At 39.1% G+C, this 25,903-nt stretch overlaps 2 protein-coding genes and 1 long non-coding RNA gene across 6 annotated transcripts; 1 reads left to right on the top strand and 2 right to left on the bottom strand.

Moving 5' to 3' along the window:
* Nucleotides 1-489: 489 nt before the first annotated feature.
* Nucleotides 490-1,123, bottom strand: LOC146610289 (uncharacterized). The gene is made up of 3 exons (XR_014905021.1): nt 984-1,123; nt 705-910; nt 490-625 (listed from the first exon to the last, which is right to left on the bottom strand). It is a non-coding gene; the product is annotated as an uncharacterized LOC146610289 (long non-coding RNA).
* A 15,540-nt stretch (nt 1,124-16,663) lies between these two features.
* On the top strand, nt 16,664-18,005 carry tac3a (tachykinin precursor 3a). 3 transcript variants are annotated; one of them, XM_085344794.1, is made up of 6 exons: nt 16,664-16,764; nt 17,013-17,116; nt 17,404-17,433; nt 17,517-17,570; nt 17,655-17,721; nt 17,987-18,005. In XM_085344794.1, the coding sequence occupies exons 1-6, from the start codon at nt 16,664-16,666 to the stop codon at nt 18,003-18,005; spliced, it is 375 nt and encodes a 124-aa protein (XP_085200920.1). The 3 variants fall into 3 exon arrangements, with proteins under 3 accessions (XP_085200920.1, XP_085200921.1, XP_085200919.1); XM_085344795.1 differs by having other exon boundaries at nt 16,664-16,765; nt 17,017-17,116; XM_085344793.1 differs by having other exon boundaries at nt 16,664-16,765; nt 17,017-17,116; nt 17,517-17,585.
* A 619-nt stretch (nt 18,006-18,624) lies between these two features.
* On the bottom strand, nt 18,625-25,579 carry c1galt1la (core 1 synthase, glycoprotein-N-acetylgalactosamine 3-beta-galactosyltransferase 1, like a). Of its 2 annotated transcripts, none has more exons than XM_085344637.1 (4): nt 25,244-25,579; nt 24,082-24,348; nt 23,016-23,680; nt 18,625-19,324 (listed from the first exon to the last, which is right to left on the bottom strand). In XM_085344637.1, the coding sequence occupies exons 2-4, from the start codon at nt 24,302-24,304 to the stop codon at nt 18,989-18,991; spliced, it is 1,224 nt and encodes a 407-aa protein (XP_085200763.1). In that variant the 5' UTR covers nt 24,305-24,348; nt 25,244-25,579; the 3' UTR covers nt 18,625-18,988. The 2 variants fall into 2 exon arrangements, with proteins under 2 accessions (XP_085200763.1, XP_085200764.1); XM_085344638.1 differs by having other exon boundaries at nt 24,094-24,348; nt 25,244-25,577.
* Between the last annotated feature and the right edge of the window lie 324 nt (nt 25,580-25,903).

The following is a 25,903-nucleotide window of genomic DNA, read 5'->3' as shown; positions in this document are numbered from 1 at the left end:
CATCCTGTCTGTGTAAATAAGGAGGCATACAACATACAGAGTTTGCTGTTTCAGTTTATGTGTTCATGAAGTCACGCAATGCAATAAAGTGCAGAGTACCTGGAGCACTTTGGGCAATGGGTGCAGCTGTTCAAGCAGCAACAACCAAAATCTACCATCAAAAACAAAAGCGTTCAAATAAATATTCACAAAAGTCACTCAACAAAAATATTGCATATAAAGAGCTCCTTCTATGTAATTGTAGATGGAGCCGTTTTACATTTGTGCTAACGGGGGGAAAAAAATCAGAGAAAGGTGATTTCTACACCTGTTTTTAGTCCTAAACATACACGCATGAGACACACATCTTCTCTTTAGCAGGTTTCGCTGCATAATTTGCCATACAGGTGTCACGGCGACGGATGGCCGGTACTGAATAGGACTCAGGTGCAGAAACCCAGAGCGGAGACAGTAGATGATTTAACAGTTTATTACGGTTAAGTGCAAGGGGGAAAAAAAGGGAAACGTGGCAAAGACAGAAAATGACGAGACGTGGAGCCTTGGTGTGGCGTGCCCAGGGGAACGTGGCTAGGGCGAGGGAACGAGGCCTGAGAAGTGGAACGGAGCTGAGTGGGGAACAGTCACACTGAGGGGAGAGGATATAGGAGTTAGGCAGGTAGTGAAGGCAGCTCAGAAGTGGCCAGTATAAGAGCAGCAATTCTTACTTGCAGTTAGGGACCTGGAGTGTTTGAGAGGGGGATGATGAAGATCCAGGGGAGGCTGAGTGGCGTGGAAAGGCTGACCTGAGATCCGGGGCTCCAGATGGAGTGTGATGGCAGGAGGGCAGGCAGGTGAGGCACAGAGGGATTTCCAAAATGATCACTAGGTATCCCGAGTCCGGAGGTGGAGTGAGCCAGGGTGGGTACAGCAACTGTAGTACAAAAGAGTCTTTGTTAGTAAGATAAATCACAGCGAGAATTTGAAACACAAGACCTGTTACCAACATGGGTTGATGACGAACTGGCAGTGAGTGAACATCGATGTGTGGTTTAAATCCCTCTGGCTTGATAGCCTGCAATAGGCTCCAGGTGTGCAGGAGCTGGAGTTGGCCCTGCCCAGGGGCGGATCCCAGGTCAGTTCAGGAGCCTAATGGAAACTCCAGCCACCCACCGTAGACCATGACAACAGGTGTCTACTTCAGCACTTCAGCAGGTTTAAACTCTATAAAGTCATCTGGGCCAGTTTAGTGCATGACAAATAAATAATCGTTGCATGCCGTGCGATCTTCTTCCAACTTAAACATCTTTTTAAGTTGGAATTTAAAAAAGAAAAAATAGAAGAAAGGCATTTTGTGGAAGAACCTTTTCGAAATCTGTAGAAATACAAAGAAATTTTTACACAGTGACTCTAAAAGTGTTATACAGTAGAGAAAATATGAAGTCTAAATATATCACCAATGGAAAATTCTTGGAGGAAAAACAAATTGTGACATGCACAAAAAAAGCCATCAATTTGACATATTCTGAGTATTAATCCACTTTCTGTATGCAAGAAATGAAAGCAGATATTAGTATAAACTGTAAAGGTTTCTGAATTATTGAAAGTCATGGGAGCCCACTGAGATATTTTTTGAGCAAATAGTTGCCAGTGCAGCGACTCGGTGTGTTACAAAGCCCGTTGTTGCATTTCAACTAGAGAATGACCAAGCTGAGTCGCAAATCAAATCGTAATTACAATTCAAACCCCACGAATAATTAATATCATATCAGACACAGAGCTAATGGATCACCAGCATGAAAAGACATCCCTCTCTCACTCTTACGGCTAAGGTTAATTTAACTGCATGCTGCCTCCACCAACATGACATGGCAGGGTCAGGTACATCAGAACAGATAATTAGAGCAGACTCTGCAGATAGCCTGGAAGGAGACAGAGAAGACACAATGGAGCAAATGATTCCATAATGCAATTTCTTTTACTAGTTGCAATATTGTGTTGATGCCAAATGTAGCTCTTTCTTTTTTCAGTTCAACTTGTCGTCTTCTTTTTTCAAATGTTGAATGTCTTTCTGTTCTGTGCAGTGTTTGTGCAACTTCGTTTACCAGAATTACAGTATAGCATAGGCTCCTCGTTTCAGATAAAACGACTTCCTTCCTTCATTTGAAACATGTCTCTCATTTGTTTCATTCATGTTCTTTCTATTTTTCTTAACTACAAAGAACAATCTTAATAAAAATTAAGAAACCTTTAGACACCCAACAGGCATCCGAGGAAAACGTGAAATTAAGCGATCAATCCTCTGACTAATATGTTGTTCTCCTTTGGGAAATTAAGTCAGTCCTCAACAATAGCCAAACTGCAGCTCGGGGTCACTCACAAGAAAACGGTCCCAGAGGAAATGTGTGGATACAAAGAGCCCATGTAATATAACAATAATGTAAGTGCATTGCAGCAGACCTTGAGTCTACTATGCTGGTCATTATGAACTCTTGAGAGACAGTTGCCAAATGTGCTTTCATGTAGCATCTCTGCAGTTTCAAGGCTGCGCTGTTGGTGTCGGGATCTCATAACACAAATGTGAAAGAATGATCTTCAGTCCTTCGTGCAGGAGTAGGCGGGCCAGTCGAATTGGCCTTCTGCTCTATCACAGCATGGGTCACGGAAGGAGTGAATTGAATTAACTATTACGAAGAAGTGATTTGAAACCCATGAATAAAATCCACTGCCTGCACTGATTTTTGTCCTTGTGACAAATGTGATAGAAAAAAAATGCACAGTGCATTTAAATAAAATATATTAAATATCTTTTAAATGCTTGAGAATTTGAGGCCTCTGCCTATTTATTTTCCCACAATGCACTGAGCATTTCTTCTTCACTCACCTCTTTTTGCCCTCTACAGTGCATCTGGAAAGTATTCACAGCACTTCACTTGTTTCAGATTATGTCATGTTACAGCTTGTTAGCAAAATACATTTTCACCTGTAAATTCTACACACAATACCCCAAAATGACAAAGTTTGTTCACAGCCTTTGCTCAATACTTTGTTGAAAAATCTTTGGCAGCAATTACAGCCTCAAGTCTTTTTAAGTATTAAGTTACAAGCTAGAAACACCTATTTTTCTTTGCGGAACCTCTCGAGCTCCATCGGGTTGGATGGGAAGCATTGATGCACGGGTATTTTAAGATCTCTCCAGAGTTGTTCAATCAGGTTCAAGTCTGGGCTCTGGCTGGCCCACTCAAGTATATTCACAGAGTGGGCGCAAAGCCACTTCTTTCTTATCCTGGCTGTGTGCTTAGGGTTATTGTGCTGTTAAAAGATGAACCTTTGCCTCTTGTCTCCAAGCATATCTCATTGCTGCATTCAGCAGTTTCCCTTAACCCTGGATAGCCTTCCAGTTCTTGCTGCAGAAAAAAATCCCCATAGCATGATGTTTCCACCACCGTGCTTCACTGTTGGCAAAGGTATGGTATGGGCCAGGTGATGTGTGGTCCCTGGTTTCTTGCAGACATGATGCTTGACTTCAGGCCAAAGAGTTCAATCTTCCATCAAGTTTCATCAGACTAGAGAATTTTGTTTCTCATGATCTGCAGTTTCATCTTTTGAAAAACTACAGCAGGGGTGTCATGTGCCTTTTATTGAGGAGTGACGTCTGTCTAGCCACTCTACTATAAAGGCCTGAATGGTTGACTGCTGCAGAGATCCTTCTGGACGGTTCTCTGCTCTCAGAGTGACCATCAGGTCCTTGGTCACCTCTTTGACTAAGGCCCTTCTTCCTCAATCACATAGAATTTCCCAGTCGACCAGCTCCAGAAAGAGTTCTGGTGGTAACAAACCATCCATTTAGAGATGATGGAGGTGCTCATTGGGACCCCCAATGCTGCAGATGTTTTTCTGAACCTTTTCCCAGATCTGTGGCTCGATATTTAGTCTTCCGGCAATGACAGAAGTTCATGCACCATATAGCAGCATATGGACATCTACACTGAAATAAAAAATTTAAAAAGCAGAATTTGTAACAGAACCTTAATTTTCTTAAGTGCATCCATTACAGCACTGTGTAGAAAACATAACAGAGAAACAGCTGCAACTCCAAAAGTAACTTTACTAGTATTCATTTTTAAAATATTTGTGATTACTTCTTCAAGGTTAAAAAGACAATATGACCGTAATAGTATCATTTTAACATACTGCCCCTGGAGTATTTAGCAGCAAATATACTACTGTCAGTACTGTACACCTTGCTGTTGTGATTAGCCAAAAGCCACAGGGAGACACAGATGTTTTTCCAAGAATTTTCTATTTAAAGCTTCCATAATGCATGAGCGTACACCCTGAAGCGTTTCAGGAAATGATGGTGATGAAAACTATGGTGGGGAGAGCAGCGGATGAGAGAAATGGTGACACTGAAGCTTGATGGTCAGACACTGGATGCAATGTGAAAGATAGGGTGCCACTTTTAATTAGAAGATGAGTTACTGACGAGAGGAAACAAATAATGTTGTCATTCAGCTGTATCCTGTTGTGACAGCCACTCACTAATTATCTTTCTGTCCTGTCATGCATCTGTTTTCCTTTTCTTAGCTGTTAAAGCCAAATATCATTAATGTGTCTTGGTGTTTAGTGTAGCATCTAAATAAAGAACCGGATGATTAATAAATGATGATTAATAAATCCTGCTAAAAACTGTCAGAGGAAAAATGTATAGCTTTTTGATATAAAGCCACAACAGCTGCAACCTAAACATCTAGAAGTTAGTTTCCTGATTGTTCACATGAATTGCTACATCCTGTATAATCCACTGTATATTACAGACTGACATGACTCTGAAAAGTGCCATAAATGTGGATTCTTTCAATTTGACAACTGCCAGCAAGGGCAACTCCTACAGTGAAGTTTCTGGAAATGCCCACCTCTGACGAATGACCATTGAGCAGTTAGGCTACAATGACTGCAGGCAGATGTAAGATATGGTGCAAACCTACTTTTGTTATTTTTTATTTATCAACCATTTATTTAAAACTGCACCTCTGGTGAGCACTTGTGGCCTCTACAAGCAGCAACCCCTGATTGCGTGGGCAGCTACTGATGAGCTACACTTAGCTCTGAGGTGTCAGCAGGGTTCCCATGCTTCCCAAAAGGCAAATGAGCCATGTAACAATTTTTGTATATTATAGCCTTTAATGAAAACTATCACCAACAGCACCCACAAATACTTTATTATTACATTACATTAAAAATGACCTAAAACCCCCAATCAGCTTCCCTACTTTAATCTCAGTCTTGATTTCTTTGTGAATCTTTAAATTATGCTCAAACTCGTGGAGAAGCTTTGCCTGAACAACATGGAGAGAACAAACAGTTGACTGAAATCAGCACTGGTAGCACTGTTTACAATAATTACACAAATACATGGGCTCAGATAGTGATCAGTTAAATTTGGGGCTAATATTATCTTTTTATCTTGCAGCATCTTATCATACGCAAAGTAGCTGCTCAAGAGCCTTGAAGCCAGAATCACAAAAATCATCAAAAATATTTAAGAGTTCCCATTTGCAGGTTGTAAATGTTTTTCCTAAATTGCAGAGTACTAGAAAATTTTCCACTATTACCTGAAACAGCCTTGAGACAACAGTGGTTGTGATTTGGCACTATTTTAGTAAAACTGAATTGAATGAAGTTGCTCTGAACCAGTAACTTGACTAATAACATCAATAAAAGCTCAGTTTCAAGTTTAATTTAGGATAACATAATGATTTTCTAAATTATATCCATATTTATATAAAATTAAGGATAAATCGTGGTTGTCTCATGATTCAAAAGTCAACACCATGAGTGCACAGAGTTTCTCAGTCAGAACCAAAACCTAACATCAAAGAATTGAAGCTGACTTCACTAAATCAACATGTCAGTTAAATAAATCACAAATTCCACATTAAAGGCAGATGTCGTCCTTCTTTCCATTTTGTTCCAGCATCCTTCCCACACGGGTGTTTAAAGTTATTCTGGATGACTGGGCCACTTTTCAGACTGGTAGGCCAATGTTTTCATTGAAAATACTTTTTCACAGCAATTTGATATTTGATGGAAAATGATGTTTAACACATTAAAATATACATCTGTGTCATGACTTCGTATTTATCTCTCACACTCATGAATGTGGAAGGCGGGGGGGGGGGGGGGGGGGGGGGGGTTCTAGCCTCAGGACTGGATACAGACGCCCCAGGCGGGAATTGATCTGGCAACCCTCCTCTCCACTACGCTACCCAGCTGCTAGAAACTTGACCAATACCAAGGGCTCAGAGAAGAGCAGGTGAAGGTAACAGTGGTCCCAGGGGTGATCGGAGCACTCGGTGCGGTGACTGCCAAGCTAGGCGAGTGGCTCCAGCAGATCCCGGGAACAACATCGGAGATCTCTGTCCAGAATAGCGCCGTCCTAGGAACAGCTAAGAAACTGTGCAGGACCCTCAAGTTCCCAGGCCTCTGGTAGAGGACCTGAGCTTGAAGGATAAACCGCCCTCAGGGGCAAGACAATCAGAATCAGAAAGATTCTGATTCTATTTATCCCCAAGGGGCAATTAAGATATATATATATATATAGAGAGAGATAGATAGATATATAGATATATTCCATTAACTGTCCCACATACTGACAATGGGTGTACCAGGATTTAGGATTTATTTGTATACTTCATAACTTTTATCTAGTGCTGCATAACAGTGAAATCAAACAAACAAATAAAAAAGATTTAAGAACAAAGAATATTGACCTGACAACAGCAAAGAAACTTTATATTCGGGTTCTTATACGTCAACAACCAATAAATAAATATATATCTACAAATTACAATTTAAAATACATGTTTACATGTTTCCTTTGACTAATTTCCCAATGAATATTAATATGCAATTTAAAATATAACCTTATCAGCTGTTGTTTTGTTTTTTTGTGCTTGTGGTTTGAGCATTTAGTATTTGAATGAAAACAATCAGCTATCAGATTCTTTAATGTCTTTTTATTTCAGGAAATAAAGATTTGGAAAAACATTTTTGTCATTTGCTTTATCATGTTGGCTCTTTTAGATCGCTTATGGATCTGTTTCACTTGTGAAGTGTTATATTACACCAATAATATTTATTTCCCTTTTTTATATGTTGCAAAATTGCTAACTAGCATTTAAGTGTTGCTTTGTTCACTTGCCTTTGACCATGTATTTATGGACAGTGTATTATCATAAGCAAACCACACTACAATCATTCTAATCAGAAGATGAAACTGACAGATAAAAGTCACATTATGTAGTGCTGCCATATTTCTAATGAATTATAATGCATGTGAGTATCAGATAGTGATGCCTAATGAGTTTTTAATGTGCACTCCATGCTCACGATAGACTCGAAGTCTCCTCCTCCTAGCATATTATCAGGTTTTATCATACTTGGCTGTCTCTGACATCCTCTCGTTTAAACAGTCAGCTTCTCCAGTAAGTGAGGTGGAATAAAGGTGTAGTCCATCTGCCATGTCAATGACAACCCTCTCTTAAGACGAACCTAAAACACTATCAGTAATTCTACATGGACTGAGCGATTTGCTCTCATGTCTAGCCTGACAGACGTGGTGCCAGCTGTGTTTACCAGGACATTGTGTGTTATGAACATAATCACTTTACCAACCCCTGCCTACCCGTTATGGATGGCACTTGTCATTTACAGAGGAGAGCCCTGGGCCATCAGTCATCGCTATGTGTGAGTGTGTTCCTGCACAAGTGTTTCATTGTGTTTCGTGAGGGTGGGGCTGGTTGGGCTTTTTTGTACATTCTGTCCGTCTGTGGAAAGCAACAAAACAAGATTTACTCAAATACAATCACTGAACAGAAACATTTAAATGCAGTACTGTGAGCATTCAACAATTACACTTGCAAGCTCACATAGCTAATCGGCCATTACATTCAGAGCAGACACTGGGCATTTATAACTCAGTCCTGCTGCCAGAATATTAGTCACCATGTAACAGCCATGCCATTTTGTAAACTGTGGTATGACTTTATTTAGAACTCCACTTGCCCACCAGCTGTTTTGATTCTCTTCATTGCAACGACATTAAAAGTCTATTCACTTGTATTCACTTTTTTTAAAGATATTAAAAATAACATTAGAACACACACATTGTACATATGTTTTAGACACGTTTGAAGGAGGAAAGCAACATAATACTGTGAATAATTCAGTTATTCAAAGTATAAACAAAATTTAGAAATGAGTGGACTAAAAGCAAAAGGCGCCCTTTCGATGTACACAGAGGTCAAACGTGCTGTGTGCTCTAAACTGGCAGTTTCGGTTCTAATCTTTATACAAAGTGCCAACCTAATTATATTACAATTATTTTCCAGTACCAGTACAGCATAAGCTAATACTTCATACTGCAGCAATTTGATTGTAGAGATGCTGATTTGACGATCAAAAACACAGACTGTTTTTTGGGGGTTGCCAAAAGGATTACATTTATACTACTGATACTGGGTGATGAGCTCACAAGTGAGTCGAGCCACAATAGCATCTACCCAGCAATCTTAAAACTTACTTTATTGAGTTTTAATCTGCAGGTTTCTATCCAGCATTCTGAAATTGGTCGATTTAGAGTAAATTTAGAGTAAAATCGACAATATTGTTTTCACTAATCAGATGATAAGAGCACATTTTTATTATTGAGCTTATGTAAGGAAATATATAAGGAAGAAGAGATGATTCACTGAGAGTGTCAGGTCAGCATTTGCAATATGGCATCCAGATAAATAGGAAAAGTTTTATGTAAAACTTTTTATATATCCAGAATTTGGTCCCACAGTGCTATTATTATTATTAGTAGTAGTAATAATAATAATAATAATAATAATAATAATAATAATAATTATAATAATAATAATAATGATGATGATGATGATGATGATGATGATGATGATGATGATGATGATGATGATGATACATTATATTACATATTATTTATAGGTGCCTTTCAAGGTACTCAAGAACACCTTAAATACCAAAATCACTGTATGTATATGCAAAGAATTTAATAGTTCAACACAAAGAATTAAATAGTTCAACCAATACAGAATCAAACAGAACAAAGAAGCTTGAACAGATGTGTTTTAAGACTGGCATTAAAATAGAGAGGGAATCAATATTGCAAGTGCGGTGCAGGAAAGAGTTGGAAAGAAGAAGGACAACTTAGATGAAAGCCCTAATATCCATGGTGGTCAGTCGATCAGGTGGTATAATGAAAGTAACAGCGCAGGATGATCTCAGAGTATGGGAAGGAGTGGCAATGTGCAGAATATCAAAGAAATGTGGAGCTTTATAGGGATACTTGAAAGTAAGATGCCGAAACTTAAAATTGATGTGATATTTTACAGTCAGCCAATAAGGCTATTGGAGGACAGGAGTAATATCTTCTACAGATGGGGTTCTTGTAATGACAAGAACAGCCCCATTATGAACCAGTTGAAGGCTGTGGAAAATTTTGTTTGATAAGTCAGAGAGGATAGTATTACAATAATCAATACGAGATGGAACCAGAGCATGTACAAGTATAGCAGTACTGTTAGCTGTAAAGGCTTCTGGAATTACGTAGAGACAGCTGCTGATGAGTATTACTAACCTTAGTATTGAAAAAGGCCAGAAAAGTATTACACTGCTCATTGCAGTAAAACTGTATTCCATATTCTTTGATTGCAGTTTTAAGTTGGTGTGATTCCAGGGTGAAACAGGGAGCAGAGTGAATGAGAAAGTCTGAGTTCTCAAAGCAACAAAAGTATTCAGAAAACTGTGTAGTGCATAATTGTATAAAAAAAAAACACTTGTTCATCAGGAGAAGATAAGATGTTCTACGGTTCTGCGGAACAACACCAACAGATAATATCAAGAATATAGCCCTCAGAGTGAGTTGGAAAATCAATAAATTAGTAGTTACAAAAAGACCAAATGAGAAGGCACTTATAAGAGGATTAGTGACGGTGTTCATATGTATATTATAATCACCGGATAAAATAGCATTAGAGGATATGAAACAAACTAAATTTGCAAAGTAATTTACAAAGACCTCATTTAGCTTGGGCGTTCAGTACACTGTAGTAAGTGTATACTGGGAGTAGGCCCGCTGATTTGTAAGACAATAGCCTCAAATGAGGGATAATGAGGAATAGTTTTAGAGGATACTTTCCACTTCTTGTTGTAGAATGAGATCCCAGGAGAAATACCTCGATTTAGCTGTCCAAAATTATTGTCAAGTAAAACTCACAGCACTCAGCAAATCACAAAATAGAGGAGATGGTGAGTGACTGAATGTTAAATAGCCAGAACGACAGTTTGTTCATCTCAACTGTGGCATTAGTCAACCTTGACAGGTTAGCCAGCAAGCTGTGGTCAACAGTCCATCCAGATCGCTGTGGAGGTAGAGTGTAGACTAGAATGATAACACTTGATTTTGATCATGACAGTTGAAGTTCTGTTAAGAGCCACAATTTTTTTTGTATTTTTGATGAAAATGACAGAAAATATCCAGGTGATGATACAGTGGTGGCTCAGAAGAATGAAGTCAAAGCTGAAGAAGCTCGGCTTTAATGAAATGCATCACAGCGGTGTTTTTAGTTTGCAGGTCATCAGTCATCTGACCTGCAGATGACCATAGATGGTACAAAATAACATTATCAAAGTCAGAGTTGTTCCTGACCTAGTTTGTCACTACAACATTCACATTAGTTGATCAATTGTTAATATTAAATTAAATTAAATTAAATTAAATTAAATATTAATTAGTGCATCTTAAATCATCATAAGTGCATCATAAATGTATCTAATCTATATTTTATTGTTAGTTATTATTACTTTATAAAATAAATAGCAATTACTACCACCTTATATCAATCCAACAGAGCCAGGAGAATTCTCTTTGGGTTCACAACATGAGCAAACACAAAAAATTGCCAATAGCTGCTACAGGTTTCCTTTCAAGTGAAACACCGCTATCCTGCTGTGTCAGTTTGATCAATAGCTGACCCTCACACCATAAAAGCAATAACAGCTGTTTCTTGCAGATAACACAGGAGCAACATATTAAGAGTGTTCCATGAATAATGTGTTTCATTGACTTGGTCTCCTGTGAAGAGACCACATGAAACAAACAATTGCCAGAGGTTTGTTCATAGGCAAGTGATTTTATTGTCTGAAGTTACTGCTGTGCAGGATTCATGTTTGGTCTAGACTTGTCATTCCTTGACTTTTGAATTTCAGGTGAATTTCAGATTTTGAATTTTGGCAAGCATGGTCAAAGCAGCCATCGGTCTGCAGAGGATCACACACCTCAAAGCTTTTTATGCATCTTATTTGGAAGCAGCTGACCCCATAAGCAAATTAAGAACAAAGGACTAATTCGGGAAATGACTGTGGTGATTGCTGTGGTGATTGCTACAGAAAAGAGCTGAGATCAATGAGTCCAGATTATTTCCGACACTCTCCTGGGAAATTTCCCAGTGTCTCATGAGTTTCTGTCAAATCCCAAGTGAAAAAAAAGGGCAGTTTATTTGCTAATTGTGCATTCATACATTTAAACATTTATGCTGCCATTACTCCAAATATGGACATAAAACTTTGCTCAAATAGATAAACAAACATCCACCATCAATAAAACACTTAATAACAAAATTTCTGAATCAGAGGGTGAATAATGCATGAACTGCTTCATGATTTCCAATTTCTGCCTCAGTCAGTATGTTGCTCGCTTGATCTTGTATTTCCGTAATTGCTCTTGACACAATTTTATGAGCAGGCCACGGACAAAATAAAATAAGCTCCAGAGAGAGGCCACATCAAAACACACTCACTCACTTTTATACGCAGGTGTGATGGAAGCTCTGTTGCATTGTGGGTGCTCAGAGACATCATGGTAATGACCTGTGAACTATATTTTACATCACCATCATCTACCCACATGCCCAAAAAGACACACCTCCCAGTCCAAAATAGTGGTTTAAGAGCCTGTTCTCTTAACCTCTTCATTGGTTGGTTTGGCAACTCGTCTGTTTTCTAGCCGGTCTGAACACTGAATAGAGGCTGCATGGAGTGAGATACAGATGAAAACAGAAAAAACAGAATGGTAAAACAGAGGTGGGCATTAAAAATTGTGTTTCAATCAAATTGTTCGGTTCAGCTTAAAGATTTTAATAAAAAAGATGATCTTTAGCACATGACATTACTTCAAGTTATTGCTTCTTCAACCTGGTTTCAAGCTTATATACGGTAATAGGTATAAAGTCAGCTTTAAAGTTAAGGTTAACAGAATGAATGGTGACTTCAGTCACCACTGGGTGGGTGTTGTATGCGTAAAGTGCTCAGATCTTCAGAGACAGTTCTGTCTTTGTGTCAAACAATACACATGTAGTTGAGGTCTAAGTGAATATTCAGTCAGCTAGGTTTCTTACTTGTTGTAGCTCTTTGCTGTTATTACAGTAAATATAGCCTCGCTCTTTTGCACTTTCTTTACCCAATAACACAAAAGCCAAATGTAAAAAAAAAGGGGGGGGGGGGGGGGGGGGGGGGGGAAGAAAAGAAAATTTGTGAGTGGTAACAGGAGCAGTTAAAAGGTTTGGGAAGTTGGCAGCGGTACAATTCATAAAGCAAAAACATCTAACCCTAACAGAGGAAGAGAGGCATTCATCACGGCGCTGAAAATGAAAAATCATCCTAGTTTTGATAAGACTGTGCTTGATAATACACTGTAAGTTTAAAAAGTAAACCCCCTTTGGCAAAAAACAAACTGCATCATCAATAACAAACTTTCTATGTTCCCGGTGTGTTTGATTTAAAACTTCTGATGTCACACATTTTATTAACTAAAAAAAAGGTGGTAGGCATGAGACGTGAGAGACGGCGATTGTGTCTGTGATGAACAGGATGTGAATGTGTCTTTGAGACTATTCTCACTCCATGATCAATACAAAATACTGTTTTGAGTCAGAAGGAAAAGTTCACCAATCTAAAAAAGAGTGATTCAAGAGGCTCAACAGCACCAGAGCATCTTATTTTCTCCCGAAGGCCAGTGCCAACCGCTGTCACTGAAAGAAGATTAAAGAGGACAAAGAGAAAAAACCTGTTGACAAGTAGACAGCAGAAAAACACTTTTGGAAAACACTGAGAAAAACAAAAAGGATTTTGGTTTCGAGACACCGCAGCTCACAATCTCACATACCCAGTATGGTCTTATGCTAATAGTATTTCAAGACATATCAGCATCCATGTCAGTTTTAAAGAAGCAGCCTTCAAATTAACATTTAGATGGAAGTGACACTTCAGGACCTCGCGAGTCAGAGATCAGGAAAGAGTGGGTTAAAAAAAAACGGGTCCATCAAAATCATTTTACACGCCTCAAGGAGATGTATAAAGTGGAGTCTGAGTTAAAATCACCCACTGGATTAAAAGCCTATTAAGTCAATTACTGACAGGTGTGTCTTATGATCTACCGTGGAGAAGAGACTAGATCTGCTTATTTTCGTCTATACGTCGCCACAAGCAACAGTGATCAGCAGGAACTGCCGCTGAGTGTGTGAAGGCGTTCACACTTGTAGAATACCCTTTGGACTCAATGGACGGAGACTCTCATCTGTAAGTCCGGCAGCATACACGCAGTCATTTGTAGCTAAATGTACACCATGCAATTTCTCACACTTACAGTCTCACTCCTTCTTCTCAGCCTCACACAATAAGCTCCTCTGTACCCATCTGATCCTGTATTTCTTCATACCATCACTCCCATATAAGGGCTGTGGCGTCACTGTGAACCTCTTCCCTCCTTCCCACAAACAGATGATTGGCAGCTCCATTAAAGAGAAAGGCGAGCAAAAGGATTATGACTGTACTCCATGCTCTGTCCTCTGCCAAGTACGCAGCTACACAGATGTATGAATCTCTATCCTCATGTCCTTACGTGGACCTCCAAATAAACTGAGCTGCCAAACATGTTGGAAATTTGAACCAAAGAAACCCACACAAAGTAACACACACGGAAATTATTATCCTTTCTCTGTCTGCGCATGTTTTAAACATTTTTCCTTCTCTCATTCTCTTTTTCTATGGGTTCCACAGCAAGGTTACCTCTATCTATTCAGCCTGTTAATTCAATAAGCATTGCAGAAAAAGCAGGATCAATTGGCAATTTTTTTTTAAATTATCAAACAGGTTGAAACCCGAGGATATTTTATGTGGACAAGGATGTCCCACTCTTTATACTCAGATGAATATCTGTGAGATATAGAAGAACGTGATTACATGAGAGGTTTAAACTTTAACAACACTTAACTGCTGCAAACAAAGATTGAGATTAATTTAGTTGGCCAAAGGATTAGTCACTATAATAAAAACAGAAATTTGGCTTGCATGGAAACACTGTTTCAAATTCATTCGCATAGAATGATCTCATCATGGTGTTGGTCTGTGTTTTTGTTTTTGTTTTATATACTGCTTCACCTATAGCCACCATGGTCTACCTGCTGTTACTGAGCCAGCTGTGAAGGTCCAGCTGACCTGTCAGGACTAGAGATTATCCAGCTGTCTGCAGCTCTGAGGGAAGCGCATACATAATGACAGTTCAACAGGTTTGGTACTGAGTAGGATGGCAGGATTGGATGACTTCCAAATGTTGTAAAGCAGAAAGATACAAGACATTATTGTTCAGCACTATGCAAGATATGTGCCTGTAATGTCGTCTGTAGCAGGATGTCAATGTTGGCTAACATAATCGATACAATATATCTACTCACCTTGTCATTAAATGAGAAGCTTTCCCAGCAATTGCATGCTGTGGAAAAACAGCCACTGGCACTCTTTCCTTGTGTTACTGGGTTGCTTTGATTACCAGGGGAGATAAGAAAGAAACACTCATCAATAATGCAAAAACGCAATTAATGACTTCCCCACTTCTGACGGATCTCCCATCCCGGACCCCTGCACTGCTGCAATCCCCACCCTGACCCATCCCCGCACGATTACAGACAGGAACAAGACAAATATGGAAATGGGAAGCCATTTCTTAACATGTGAAAGGCACAATTTGGATTCCGGCTTAATGCTTTGTTGTCAGTGTCACACCCTCTCACATCGGTCCTAAATCTCCAGACCACAGTAATTGATGTGCATTACTTCCCTTTGCCTGCACTACAATTTGAATCTCAAACTTTGCTTTACTGAAGAATTATGCTTGTTTGCATTCTGAATGCGTAAACAAACACCAACACAACTCTAATTGCTTGTGTAATTGCAAGAAAAATTATAGGTTTGGTACTTGCACTAAATTTGAGCCATTTTCAGAGGCTGGTGAAAACATGTTTAAACACGTTTAAACACGTTTCAGGATTTCTGTGAATACTGACAGTATATACTAAATTTCCAGGCTATGCTGAATTAATTTGAAAAAGTAGCAGTTCTTGAGCATTTTACCCATGCAGTTTTTCACTCACAAAAAATGTATAAAAAGTCCCTCAGTGGTTGTCAGGTGATGACATTTCATCTCACCACCTGTCGCACACCATTTAACAGAGAATTTAGCAAGCATGAAAACAATTTCAAATGATGTCTGAATAACATGTTACTCATTGTGTCAGGACTGGTATGAAGATGTGTCTATCCAAGCTCAGCTCACCGCGTATAGGCTCTAAAAATGGTTGTGCTGATAATATTTCTACCCAGTGATATTAAACATATTTAAGTCTTGCTTTCAAACCAGCAGAGATCAATTATATATGGTATATTTTATATTCTGTCTCCTAAAAAAATTCCATGTTGATGTAAAATTAAAAGCCATTAAAATGGTCAGATTAATTGACTTCTATATCCTTTCTTCCCCAAACTAACTGCAGATATAGCCTTATCTTTTTCCAAATATGTTCAGTGGTGTGCTTCAGTCCACGAAAACAAACATGTATCCTCGTCACGAATCCTAAACTTTTCTCTATTTTCTTTTCTTTTTAAAAGGGTGTGTGCGTGTTTTGTGTGCAGTGAGGAGTTGCGGGGGGAGGGGAGGGGCAGACGCTCTCATCATCATCATCATCATGACCATCAATGAGTAGGCTCTGTAGCCTTCAGTGCAACGTGATAAAAGAGTACTCCACCTACGCTGCTGATTGGCGTTACGCAGGTATCCAGCTATTATTTATTACCCCAAAGCCCAGACGCTTCATTCATCCGGACTGGCTCTCACAGCGGGATCTAGCCGATTCCACTCTACTTTGCACTTGGGCGCACTCAGCTGACTTGCCAACCGCATTATCTGCTCGACAGAAAACAGGTAAAAGCTAAAAAAAAATGTCTTAATGCTTAAAAATGATCTTTAAAATAACATTTAAACTGTTATCTTGTTGTGAAAGAAGATAGTTTAAGGTTTACTTTAACTCTTTGGTAACGGAACAGAAAGAAACACTGCGTAAAACTACTGTCTTTGATCAATATGAATCTGTTATTTACTGATTTTGAAAAATTCTCTTCAATCTAACTTTGCGAACAGTAAATTGTGCGTTTTTACGCACCGATTGCATCGTCCCTTGTGCGCAGTGGGTTTCTTAATGAAAATGCAATGAATTTCCCCATTACGAAAACACCTTATAAAACGAATTGTTTTTGCACAGGCGACACCAACAAGATGAGAAGAGGTTTGCTACTGGTGACTTTTTTCCTCGTCATGGAATTTCGCTACAGCCGGTGCAGATGCGACGAGCCCGGATCGCGCAGATCAACTTCAGATGTAGGTTCCCGGGCACGTAATAATAATAATAATAATGATTGCATTTATATGGCGCTTTTCGGGGCCCTCAAGGCGCTGTACAATTCCACTATTCATTCACTCTCACATTCACACTTTGGTGGAGGCAGCTACAGTTGTAGCCGCAGCTGCCCTGGGGCATACTGACAGAAGCGAGGCTGCCACATCGCGCCAGAGTCTGAGAACATCTTTTAGAATAATCAGATTTTGTTTTATTCTTCTCATTATTGCAGCAGACCATAGGCTTAGAGAACTTTAAGCGGAACATCCTGAAGAGATATAATGACTTGGATTATGACAGCTTTGTGGGTCTGATGGGCAGAAGAAGTGCAGGTTAGTGTTTTCGACGGGCGAACATGACCAGTTTAAAAAAATATATAATAATACATACATACACACACACACACACACATATATATATATATATATATATATATATATATATATATATATATATATATAGTGTGTGTGTGTGTGTGTGTGTGTGTGTGTGTGTGTGTGTGTGTGTGTGATGTATGATGACAGTAATGCTGAAGCTATAAACTGAAGAATAAAATATTTGCTGCAATGTTTCTGAAAATCTCGCCGGTCTTCTGTTTTTGTTTTATTTTCTTCATCAGAGGCTGACGCTGAACAACCATCCCAAAAAAGTAAGATTTTGTAATTTACTTATGGCGTAAAACGACCGTTTAAAATTGTCATGAAATATTGCATTTTGCTTTTTATATATAAGGGGAGATGGATGACATTTTTATTGGACTTATGGGACGGAGAAACGCAGAGACTGGTGAGTGTATGGCAGGTGTCTAATATCCATGTCCTTTTAGCTTTGTCGCCTTTCATATTCATGTTTTCTATGTATATGTTACAGATAATGGTGCCTGGAGGAGAGAGTATCCAGAGAGGAGAGGCATTTTTCTCAACAAGTGCAGGCTGAGGTGAGTGCTTCTTCCTTATTCTTAAACAGACATCACCAAATGTCAGCTGTTTAGAAAAAATAAGTTAATGATCATCCTGCATAATTAAGGATAAAACCGATTTCAGACATAGAACTTCGGAAGATTTGGGGTGTTTTAAAAGGGACTGGTTTATGCAAACCATCTGCATGCTTTTCATTTCTTAAAGTAAATCTCTACTTGTAGTTCTCACAGTGGATTTTTAGGGTACTTATGTCCATGTATGTGTTTTGTTTTTTTCCTGCAGGTTACTTCAGGGACTGTAGACACTGAGAGTTACTTTCATTTGGCTACAATGACAGAATGTCACCGAGAGCATCAACAGCAAACCAAATGTCTGATAGAAACAAAAAAAAAAACACATGATTCCCACTGTACCTGGCTTATGAAAGTGACAATGTACCAAGCATAATGTACGGTTTTATTTGGAGACAAAGCATAATTAGAAGTAATAAATTCTATTTCTTTATCATGTCATTCTTTTTCTTAAAGTTCAAAATAAATGTAATTTTTATACATAATTCATTCATTTAAACGTCGGTGCAGTTTCCCTTGTTGTTTAAGTGATTCTTCAAGCTGTTGTCTCATGTTGAGACAATACTGTTCAATCACAGTGTTGGGTTAAATAAAATCAGGTGCTCAAACGGTTCAACGGGGGGTTTCAAATATACTCTGAAAGGTGAAAAGAAAACACTTTATTTTGCATTTCTGAAACAAACATCATATCAAACATCCTGGCTCTGGTTTTAAAGCGTGTGTTAATTAGATTGAGTTACAAACGAAATTTAAACAAAATTAATTTATTAACTTGAAGCATTTTATGCCAAATTACTTAATTACTCACAATTAATAATAAATGTCATACATCTATTGCTTTTTCCTGCATAACTCCAAGCACATTGGCTGTGACAATAAATTCAAACACTGATGATGTCAAATATAATTAAGGCTAAACCAGATGTTCATATTGTTTGAACACAGCTGAGACACATGTAGCCTCCACTCAAACATCTCTTATCTTTAACAACTCACTCATGTTGTCATACTCAGCAGAAAAGAGTTGTTAGTGCGCAGTAAAAGGGTTATCTGAAAAAGTCATACTTTTCACCACAGTTCTTCTTGACTAATCACAGAAGGAAAGTAGCCACAGGTGCTCCTGATGTAGTTTCTGATGGCGATCAGACACACTGCAGTTAAAACACATTCAGTACCATCTAAAAACACAACACAGCTAATACAATACAGCGTTTTATTCGACTGCAGTCCTGTTCACAGTGAGATGGGAGTTTAAATTCTCCGTCTCCTTTTCCTCTGTCACCGTATCCTCTTTGGTTTGGTTTCCATTGAGAGAAAAGGCAACAGTTGTGCGATTCTTTCCGTCCTTCACCCCTCGAACTGCTTTAAGTCCCGCTGTTACAGCCGTCTGCGAGTGTGGGCTGACATTCAAACCATGACGTAAAGAGGGCTGGTAGCGTGGAATATAACCATACGCTCTTAGGTGGTAGGTGTAGTACTCCATCACGTACATCAGCTCTGCTTCGATATAATGAAACGATACAGCCAGGTCTGAGCAGCACTGCGGACCCTAAGGAAGAATAACACGTAGGTTAAAAACATAAACCACACACAGAACAATAAAAAGCAACTCACTCAAAATATGTTAACACTGAAGTATTCATATTTTTACTACATGAGTAGCAGTCACCGTCCATAATCACATTGATAGTCATTGCTATTGTAAACCACTGAGTTTTGCTTTAATGCCCACACCTGAGAACATGATCAGTAATCGTCCTTGTACAAAGTGTACACTGCTCTCTGCTTTCAATCTCTGAACTGAAATGTAATTTTCAACAAAATATTGGATTTAATAAAGACAAATAACCACATACGGTCCAAAGAAAAGAGAGTGCTGCACATTAGGGCTGCCACTAACGATTATTTTGATAGTCGACTATCAGATCATCATCCATTGGACGTAAAACTACAGCTTATTGCACCAGCAGCATCTGCTCTTATATAACTATCATTAGCTTACAGCTTTAAGTGTTTAAGGTCTGTGCTAACTAAAAATAAAGACAAGATGATAGTTTATTAAATTTTAATGAAATGTGCAGATTGTTTCGGTGAAGTTTAATAAACTCCTTGCTATCTAAACTATAACAGGACACCGGAGTATATTCTCCAGCATCTCACACTTCTGATGATCAGCTGTCTGGTTGACGTTTATTCAGCTGTGTAAAAACTATAACTTTAATCTCAGCCAAAGCGATTTACTCAGGAACAAATAAAATACTAAAAAAAGCCAAACAATAACATTTTTAAGTTATCTAAGTGACTCATATATATTTAACCTGAGTAGCGAAAGACGGTGGTGGGTTTGAACACGATTTGCCGGGAGTCCGGTGTTCTCACGGCTCTAGTGAGCCTTGCCCCCGGGTAGCTATCGAGCTAGTGGGTAACAGACGTGTCCGAAAACGTGGAGAGCTTTTGAAAATATGCGGTGTCTTGATAAACTGAGCAGATATTTGAGGTTTACACAGCTACATTCTCACCTGAAAATATGTTAAATGTTTATTTTGTGACCCAGAAAGAATAATAAGAGTAATATTAAAACTAACTACTGTTTCATAAACGGACACATGTTGTCACAGTTTTTCCTTTTCATTGTCTGAGGAAAAAAAAAATAATAATTGTGGCTTAAAAATATTAAAAGTACATTTATGTTCTTATTACCCTTTAAAAAATAAAAATAAAGCAGCTCCATACTCAGGCAGACAGCACTTGACAGCATCAGTAATGAACCTGCCTCATTTTAATTGCAAAGTACAATAGATTAGTTGCATCATCAGCAACAAATTGACCAATTTTCCCCTCATTCGACAGCACATTGTCTGTGCTGCAATCGTCTACTTTAAAATGAACACTTTCTTTTTTCCAATTCAATTATTGTTTGCAAGGGTCAGGCACACAACTTGAATGTGTTAGATACTCACATATTCATTTATTTTAGTCAGTACTCTTCTGATGATTCATTTAAATCAATGCCTATGTTTCTAATTCAAAGTAAAATATACAAAACATCAGGCAACAGTTTTTAAATGTGATTCTAAATAATTAAATAAATAAAGAGATATAAATTGGTCAGAATTATTGATTATTCCTTCACATGTTCAGAGACCCTGCTCGGTGCGATTAAATCAGTTACTTGGTTAACTGACTAATCCTGCTTCGGGTGATAACCGTAGATGAACTGTAGGTTTGGAAAGGCTTACGTTTCACTCAGACATTTGGTCTGGAAATCAAAGCAAACGTTCCACTGAATAGCTGGATAATTTATTTACTTATTTATCAGTTTATTTAAGTATCACTTATGAACAAGTGGTCACGTTTTGCAACACTCTTTGAGCCAAGTAGTTTTAACCACTTTATCCTTTAATTTATCATATTAGATTTGTGTCAAGCATACCTTTTCTTTATTCAACCTTTTGAAGCATGGTGTCACCTGTAATTTGTAAAACTGTGCTTTCAAAGAAGTTTCCTCAACCCTTGATTACTTGGATTACTGTGAAGGTAGCATTAATGCTCAACAATATACATCCATTAGCCACTTCATTAGATTTTCCTTGCTAGTGGCATTTAGATCTGCCTTAATACTGGCATATATTCAACGAGGTGCTGGAAACATTCCTCAGAGATTTTTCTCAATATGAACCTGACAGCATCATGCATTTGCTGCAGATTCATGGGCTCCGCATCCATGATTCTCATGTTTCACCACAGTGTTCTGTTGATTTGACAGATGGCTGCTAGAAGCAGCCATCAGAAGATAAATACACTGTGGTGATAAAGGGATGCAAATGGTCAAAAATAATAGTAATGTAGGCTCTGGCATTTAAACAATGCTCAGTTGGTGCTGTGCCAAGTGTGCCAAGAGAATATTCCTGCGATACAGGCAGGATGGGACCATACTTTCATGTTGCTATGGCAATTTCTGACCGGACCATCCGATTGTCTTAATGAGCCTGTGCGAGACTGTTTTCTGTTCTTAGCTGACAGTAGTGGCAACCAGTGTGGTTTTCTACTGCTCTGGTACATCTGCTTCAAGGCTCAAGATGTTGTGCGCTGAGAGATGTTCTTCTCCATATCTTGGTTATAACAAGTGCTATTTGAGTTACTATCTGGCTATTCTCTGTTGACTTCTGCATCAACAAGGCATTTTCACCCAGTGAACTGCCTCCCACTAGATATTTTCTCCTTTCTATGTGAACTGTACAGATGTTTATGAAGGAAAATTCCAGTAGGGCAACAGTTTCTGAAACACTTAGGCCAGCCCATCTGAAACTGTCTTCCCCATTCTGATAGTCAGTTTGAAAGTCTCTAGGTCATCATGATCAGGTCCTCATACCTACATTCACTGAGTTTCTGCCATGTGATTGGCTAATTGACTGCTACAGTATGTGTGGCCAAACATATTTTGGAGCAAATTATGTTGCCATCCAAAGGAAGGCCTTTTTTGGTTTTTAAAGAAAACACCTTCCTGGTTTCAGTCAGAATATTGTCAAACCAAATTTGCCAATATTCTGATTGCATGTCTCCATATTTAAAATGTTAAACTGGCTAGCTTACAAGTCCAGATACGCCATCGATTGAAAAAGTTTGGCATGGTGTGACACTAAAATTCAAAGAAGGGCTTGAACTGTTGAAAAGTTTTCTATATAAGCTGGCCTCCTTAGTTCTAAAGCAGTTTTGTTAAATGAAAACATGACACCACACAGCAGTAAACATGTTCTTGATCCAACTTTTTTTGAAAGTTTGTATGTGCCTGACATTAAATTCAAAATTTGATTATTTTTCTAAATTAGGAACTTTTTAGTGTTAGCACTAAATATACAGTCTTTGAAGTACTTTCAGTTAAAGACTGTAAACATTATTGCCTATATGACAGTAAGTGTAACTTTCACTAAGAAAAAAGTGTGTACACTTTTTTAAATGAAAGACCTCTGTCACTTGAATGGAAGACATAAGCTAATGACATTAAAGGATTTCTAATTTAAGGTTCAGTCCGTCATCAGCATGACGTCCTAACCTAACTTGCCCCTTTCTAACAAGGTTAATCCACTCACTGTTTGTCTGCTTTATCTACGCGCTATCTGTGAACTGGATTTTAGAAATGGCCTTTGTATGAAAAGATTTCTTTGTTTTTTACCACCACAATGTGTAAGCCCATTTCACTATTACTCGCTCAAAAATAAAACTAATGTGAGGGGACTTGCCTCAACAATTGGGTAGTAGCAATAGCTCCAGTACCAGAAGCTCTTGGAGAACTTGCCAGTAAGATGGTGCTCTGGCACAAATGGGTGAAAAGTTTCTCGTTGCAAAGTGTCTCTGGAATCTCCTGCCAGAACACCCATCTTCTCCAAACACTGACCGAGAGCTAGGTCTTCCACAGGGGTCGTGTGTGTGCAAACTTTGGTTCGAAAGCCTTCCACAAATCTTTTGAGGGCTTCTTTACTGAGTACATAACCTGCTCCCCCACTCATGTAGCCTTGTTTGGTATAAGGTTTGAAGCGCTTGCCAAAATAGATTGGTTCTTCGGAGGAGTGGTTGGACAGAATCCAGCGCAGGTTGTCCACTACCACATAGGTGTCATCATCCGCTTTTAAGAACCAGTCTGCTTCATTCCCGTGGTGTTCGTAGACATAATGGAACGCTCGAATGGTCTTCCAGTAGAGCTGGTCACGGCCCTCCTTTGTCCCCAGGCCCACAGTGGGGAAGTCAGGGTCGTCCACAGAGCTCATGAACACGACGATGTTGCAGTGCCGACTCCAGGTAGCCCTGACATGTTGGGCCCTGCTCTGCAGGTTATACGGCCCCGTCATCACCCAACAGAGAACACGTACTTTCTGATACAACATATCTGCCACCTGGCTGTCTTCATCTGGAGGGACACACGACAGTATATAGCAGTGTTAACTGGTATGCAGTTGACCTGTTGCATTTGTCATTCTACAAGCCACACCACACTCTGCTTAACACATTTGGATACATATGCAGTTAGTTCCCTTCCACATCCTTTCAGCTGTCATTATTTTGGCCATGCCAATTGGAAGTAGCATGAAAGCAATAGTGGAAAAAATCCATATATGCATCACAGTCCAAAGCAGAATAGGTATTATCATCATTATACAGTCTAAAGTAGACTTGGTGCTATTTCAAGTCCGTTGTGTCTGTAAACCAATCTCTAAACTTTAAGGCAAAGTTCAGTCACGGGCTTAGAATGTTTCCTGCACTGTAAATATGTGAAAGCTATTATTAAATTAGAAAAAAAAATGTATTCACAACATAACACACCTGTACGGTGAGGAAGGTGCAGATTCTTAACAGCAGCTCCCTCCTTCCTCCAGCTGGTCGGCCTCTCCCTTACAGCAGTGACTTTTTCCTGAGCTCCTGACAGAACAGGGTAACTTCTCTCAAACCACACCTGGTGAAGGAAGAAGTACGTACTGCAGGCCCCTAAAATGAAGCCCAGCGAAAAGCCCAATCTGGAGCTGAAGCCTTTCATGGCGATAATGTCTCCACAGCTGCGAGGTCCAAGTTATTGCATGTCTACATGAAACAGCACCACACTCAGTCAATTTGATGCACAGCCAAACCACAAAGGCCAACAAATATCAGTCATTAAACGTCTTTTGCGTTACATGCGTAAGGTGCTTGATAGCAGACTGACTGCATGTAGTTGTACAATTAATTTTGCTATCATTGTTTTCTTTTTTTAATTGCAATAATTTTAAAATTATAATACTTTGCCTCATGATTTTAGTCTTTGAAAAATGTCATTAAAAAAACTATTTGAATGTCTATGAAGTCACAGCGCGCTGACACAGCAGTAGACATGCGTTTAATGTATAATGTGCACAAATGACGACATAGTGATTAACTTCGCTGCTCGTGCCTAGAGAAGCCGTTTGATTTATTATGGTGACGTCACGTCAAGACCTCCTCCTTTTGTTTAGTTTAAAGACGGGATGATTCAAACTAATATTAGCAACACTTAAATTCAGTTTGTCGCTGGAGCAAAAAAGACTAGAGAAGTGCTTTTGACACGCACTTCATAACTAACTGTCAGCGGGCCGCTGGCAGTGTTTTTCATTGCGTCTGATGAGGTTAAAGACCCCAAATCCGAGACAGATGTTAACGATTAACGTGACGAGAAATGTTTATGGCAAAGCAGCTTCTCTCCTGTATGCTGCTCTTCTACTTTATCCAGACGATAAATAAAATGACATGACAATCTGGTTACAATAATCAGGGATTCGTCCGTTGAGACAATAAATGAATAAACACGACAGAAACTGCTTGGCAGCAAAACGAGGCCAAAGGGAACCCAGATCGCTTTCCAAATGAAATAAATCAATACCAAAAGTTTCGTGTATGTCCACTGAGTAAATAAATGAGAAATACAAGCCTTTAAGAGACTCCCTCCCTCCTGTATGTTATTTACCTTTGCTGGGGATCAGTCATTTGTGAGCACGATGTGCTTGTCACCCCAAGGAGCAGCTAAAGTATTTCGTGAAAAACAGCACAAGGACGCTACACCTGTCGAGCACACGGCTACATGCAGGTCTCATTCATCCGAAATACTGTTTCTCAGTGAAGTCCTCCCTGCACTGTGTCGCCAAATAAGATGATTACCAGCAAAGAAAAGCTTCTGAGTAGAATTACATTCTTCTACCTCGCGGTGGGTAAGCTCTGAAAATGAACGCTGCCATTGGTCGCCTGTCGGTGACGTATGAGGAAGCGCTCGTCCGAGTCCTGAGAAATAATAATTGTTTCAGATGATCAAGATTTGTTTGTCACAAGTGACACTGGTTTTTCGGAGACGCCGGTGAGACAGTTAAAGGGTAACGCTAAATGATGGCGACGACTTGTCGTCTGCAAATAATCGCCACTAGGTGTCACCCTTACAACGGCTCCAAAAGGCTTCAAGCCAGCTCCAGCAATCATAAGCACTTTACGTTAATGCAAGCTACCTAACCAGAGCTACTGACTCCACTTTCAAACAGAACTCGGAAATTAAAGTACATTCCGAGTCACCTGTTGCCCTGGATCCCCATTTCGTCTCTTGCAGTTAAAGGCAACCTGGCTATAACTACCTGCTCAG

Source organism: Diplotaxodon limnothrissa, linkage group LG20 (genome assembly GCF_057381915.1).
Source record: "Diplotaxodon limnothrissa isolate DT_005_m linkage group LG20, D_limnothrissa_male_GT1.1, whole genome shotgun sequence".
NCBI classification, from domain to species: Eukaryota; Metazoa; Chordata; class Actinopteri; order Cichliformes; family Cichlidae; genus Diplotaxodon; species Diplotaxodon limnothrissa.
Note: the sequence above shows the minus strand (reverse complement) of the source record. Positions and strands in the feature narration are given on the sequence as shown.

Coding starts and splice junctions, on each gene's coding strand:
- tac3a (XM_085344793.1), top strand. CDS start 16,664: ATGAGAAGAGGTTTGCTACTGGTGACTTTTTTCCTCGTCATGGAATTT. Junction 16,766..17,016: donor CGCGCAGATCAACTTCAGAT/GTAGGTTCCCGG, acceptor TCATTATTGCAG/CAGACCATAGGCTTAGAGAA. Junction 17,434..17,516: donor TGAACAACCATCCCAAAAAA/GTAAGATTTTGT, acceptor TTTATATATAAG/GGGAGATGGATGACATTTTT.
- c1galt1la (XM_085344637.1), bottom strand. CDS start 24,304: ATGAAAGGCTTCAGCTCCAGATTGGGCTTTTCGCTGGGCTTCATTTTA. Junction 23,681..24,081: donor CCGTACAGGTGTGTTATGTT/GTGAATACATTT, acceptor GTGTCCCTCCAG/ATGAAGACAGCCAGGTGGCA. Junction 19,325..23,015: donor GCTACTACCCAATTGTTGAG/GCAAGTCCCCTC, acceptor ATTCTTCCTTAG/GGTCCGCAGTGCTGCTCAGA.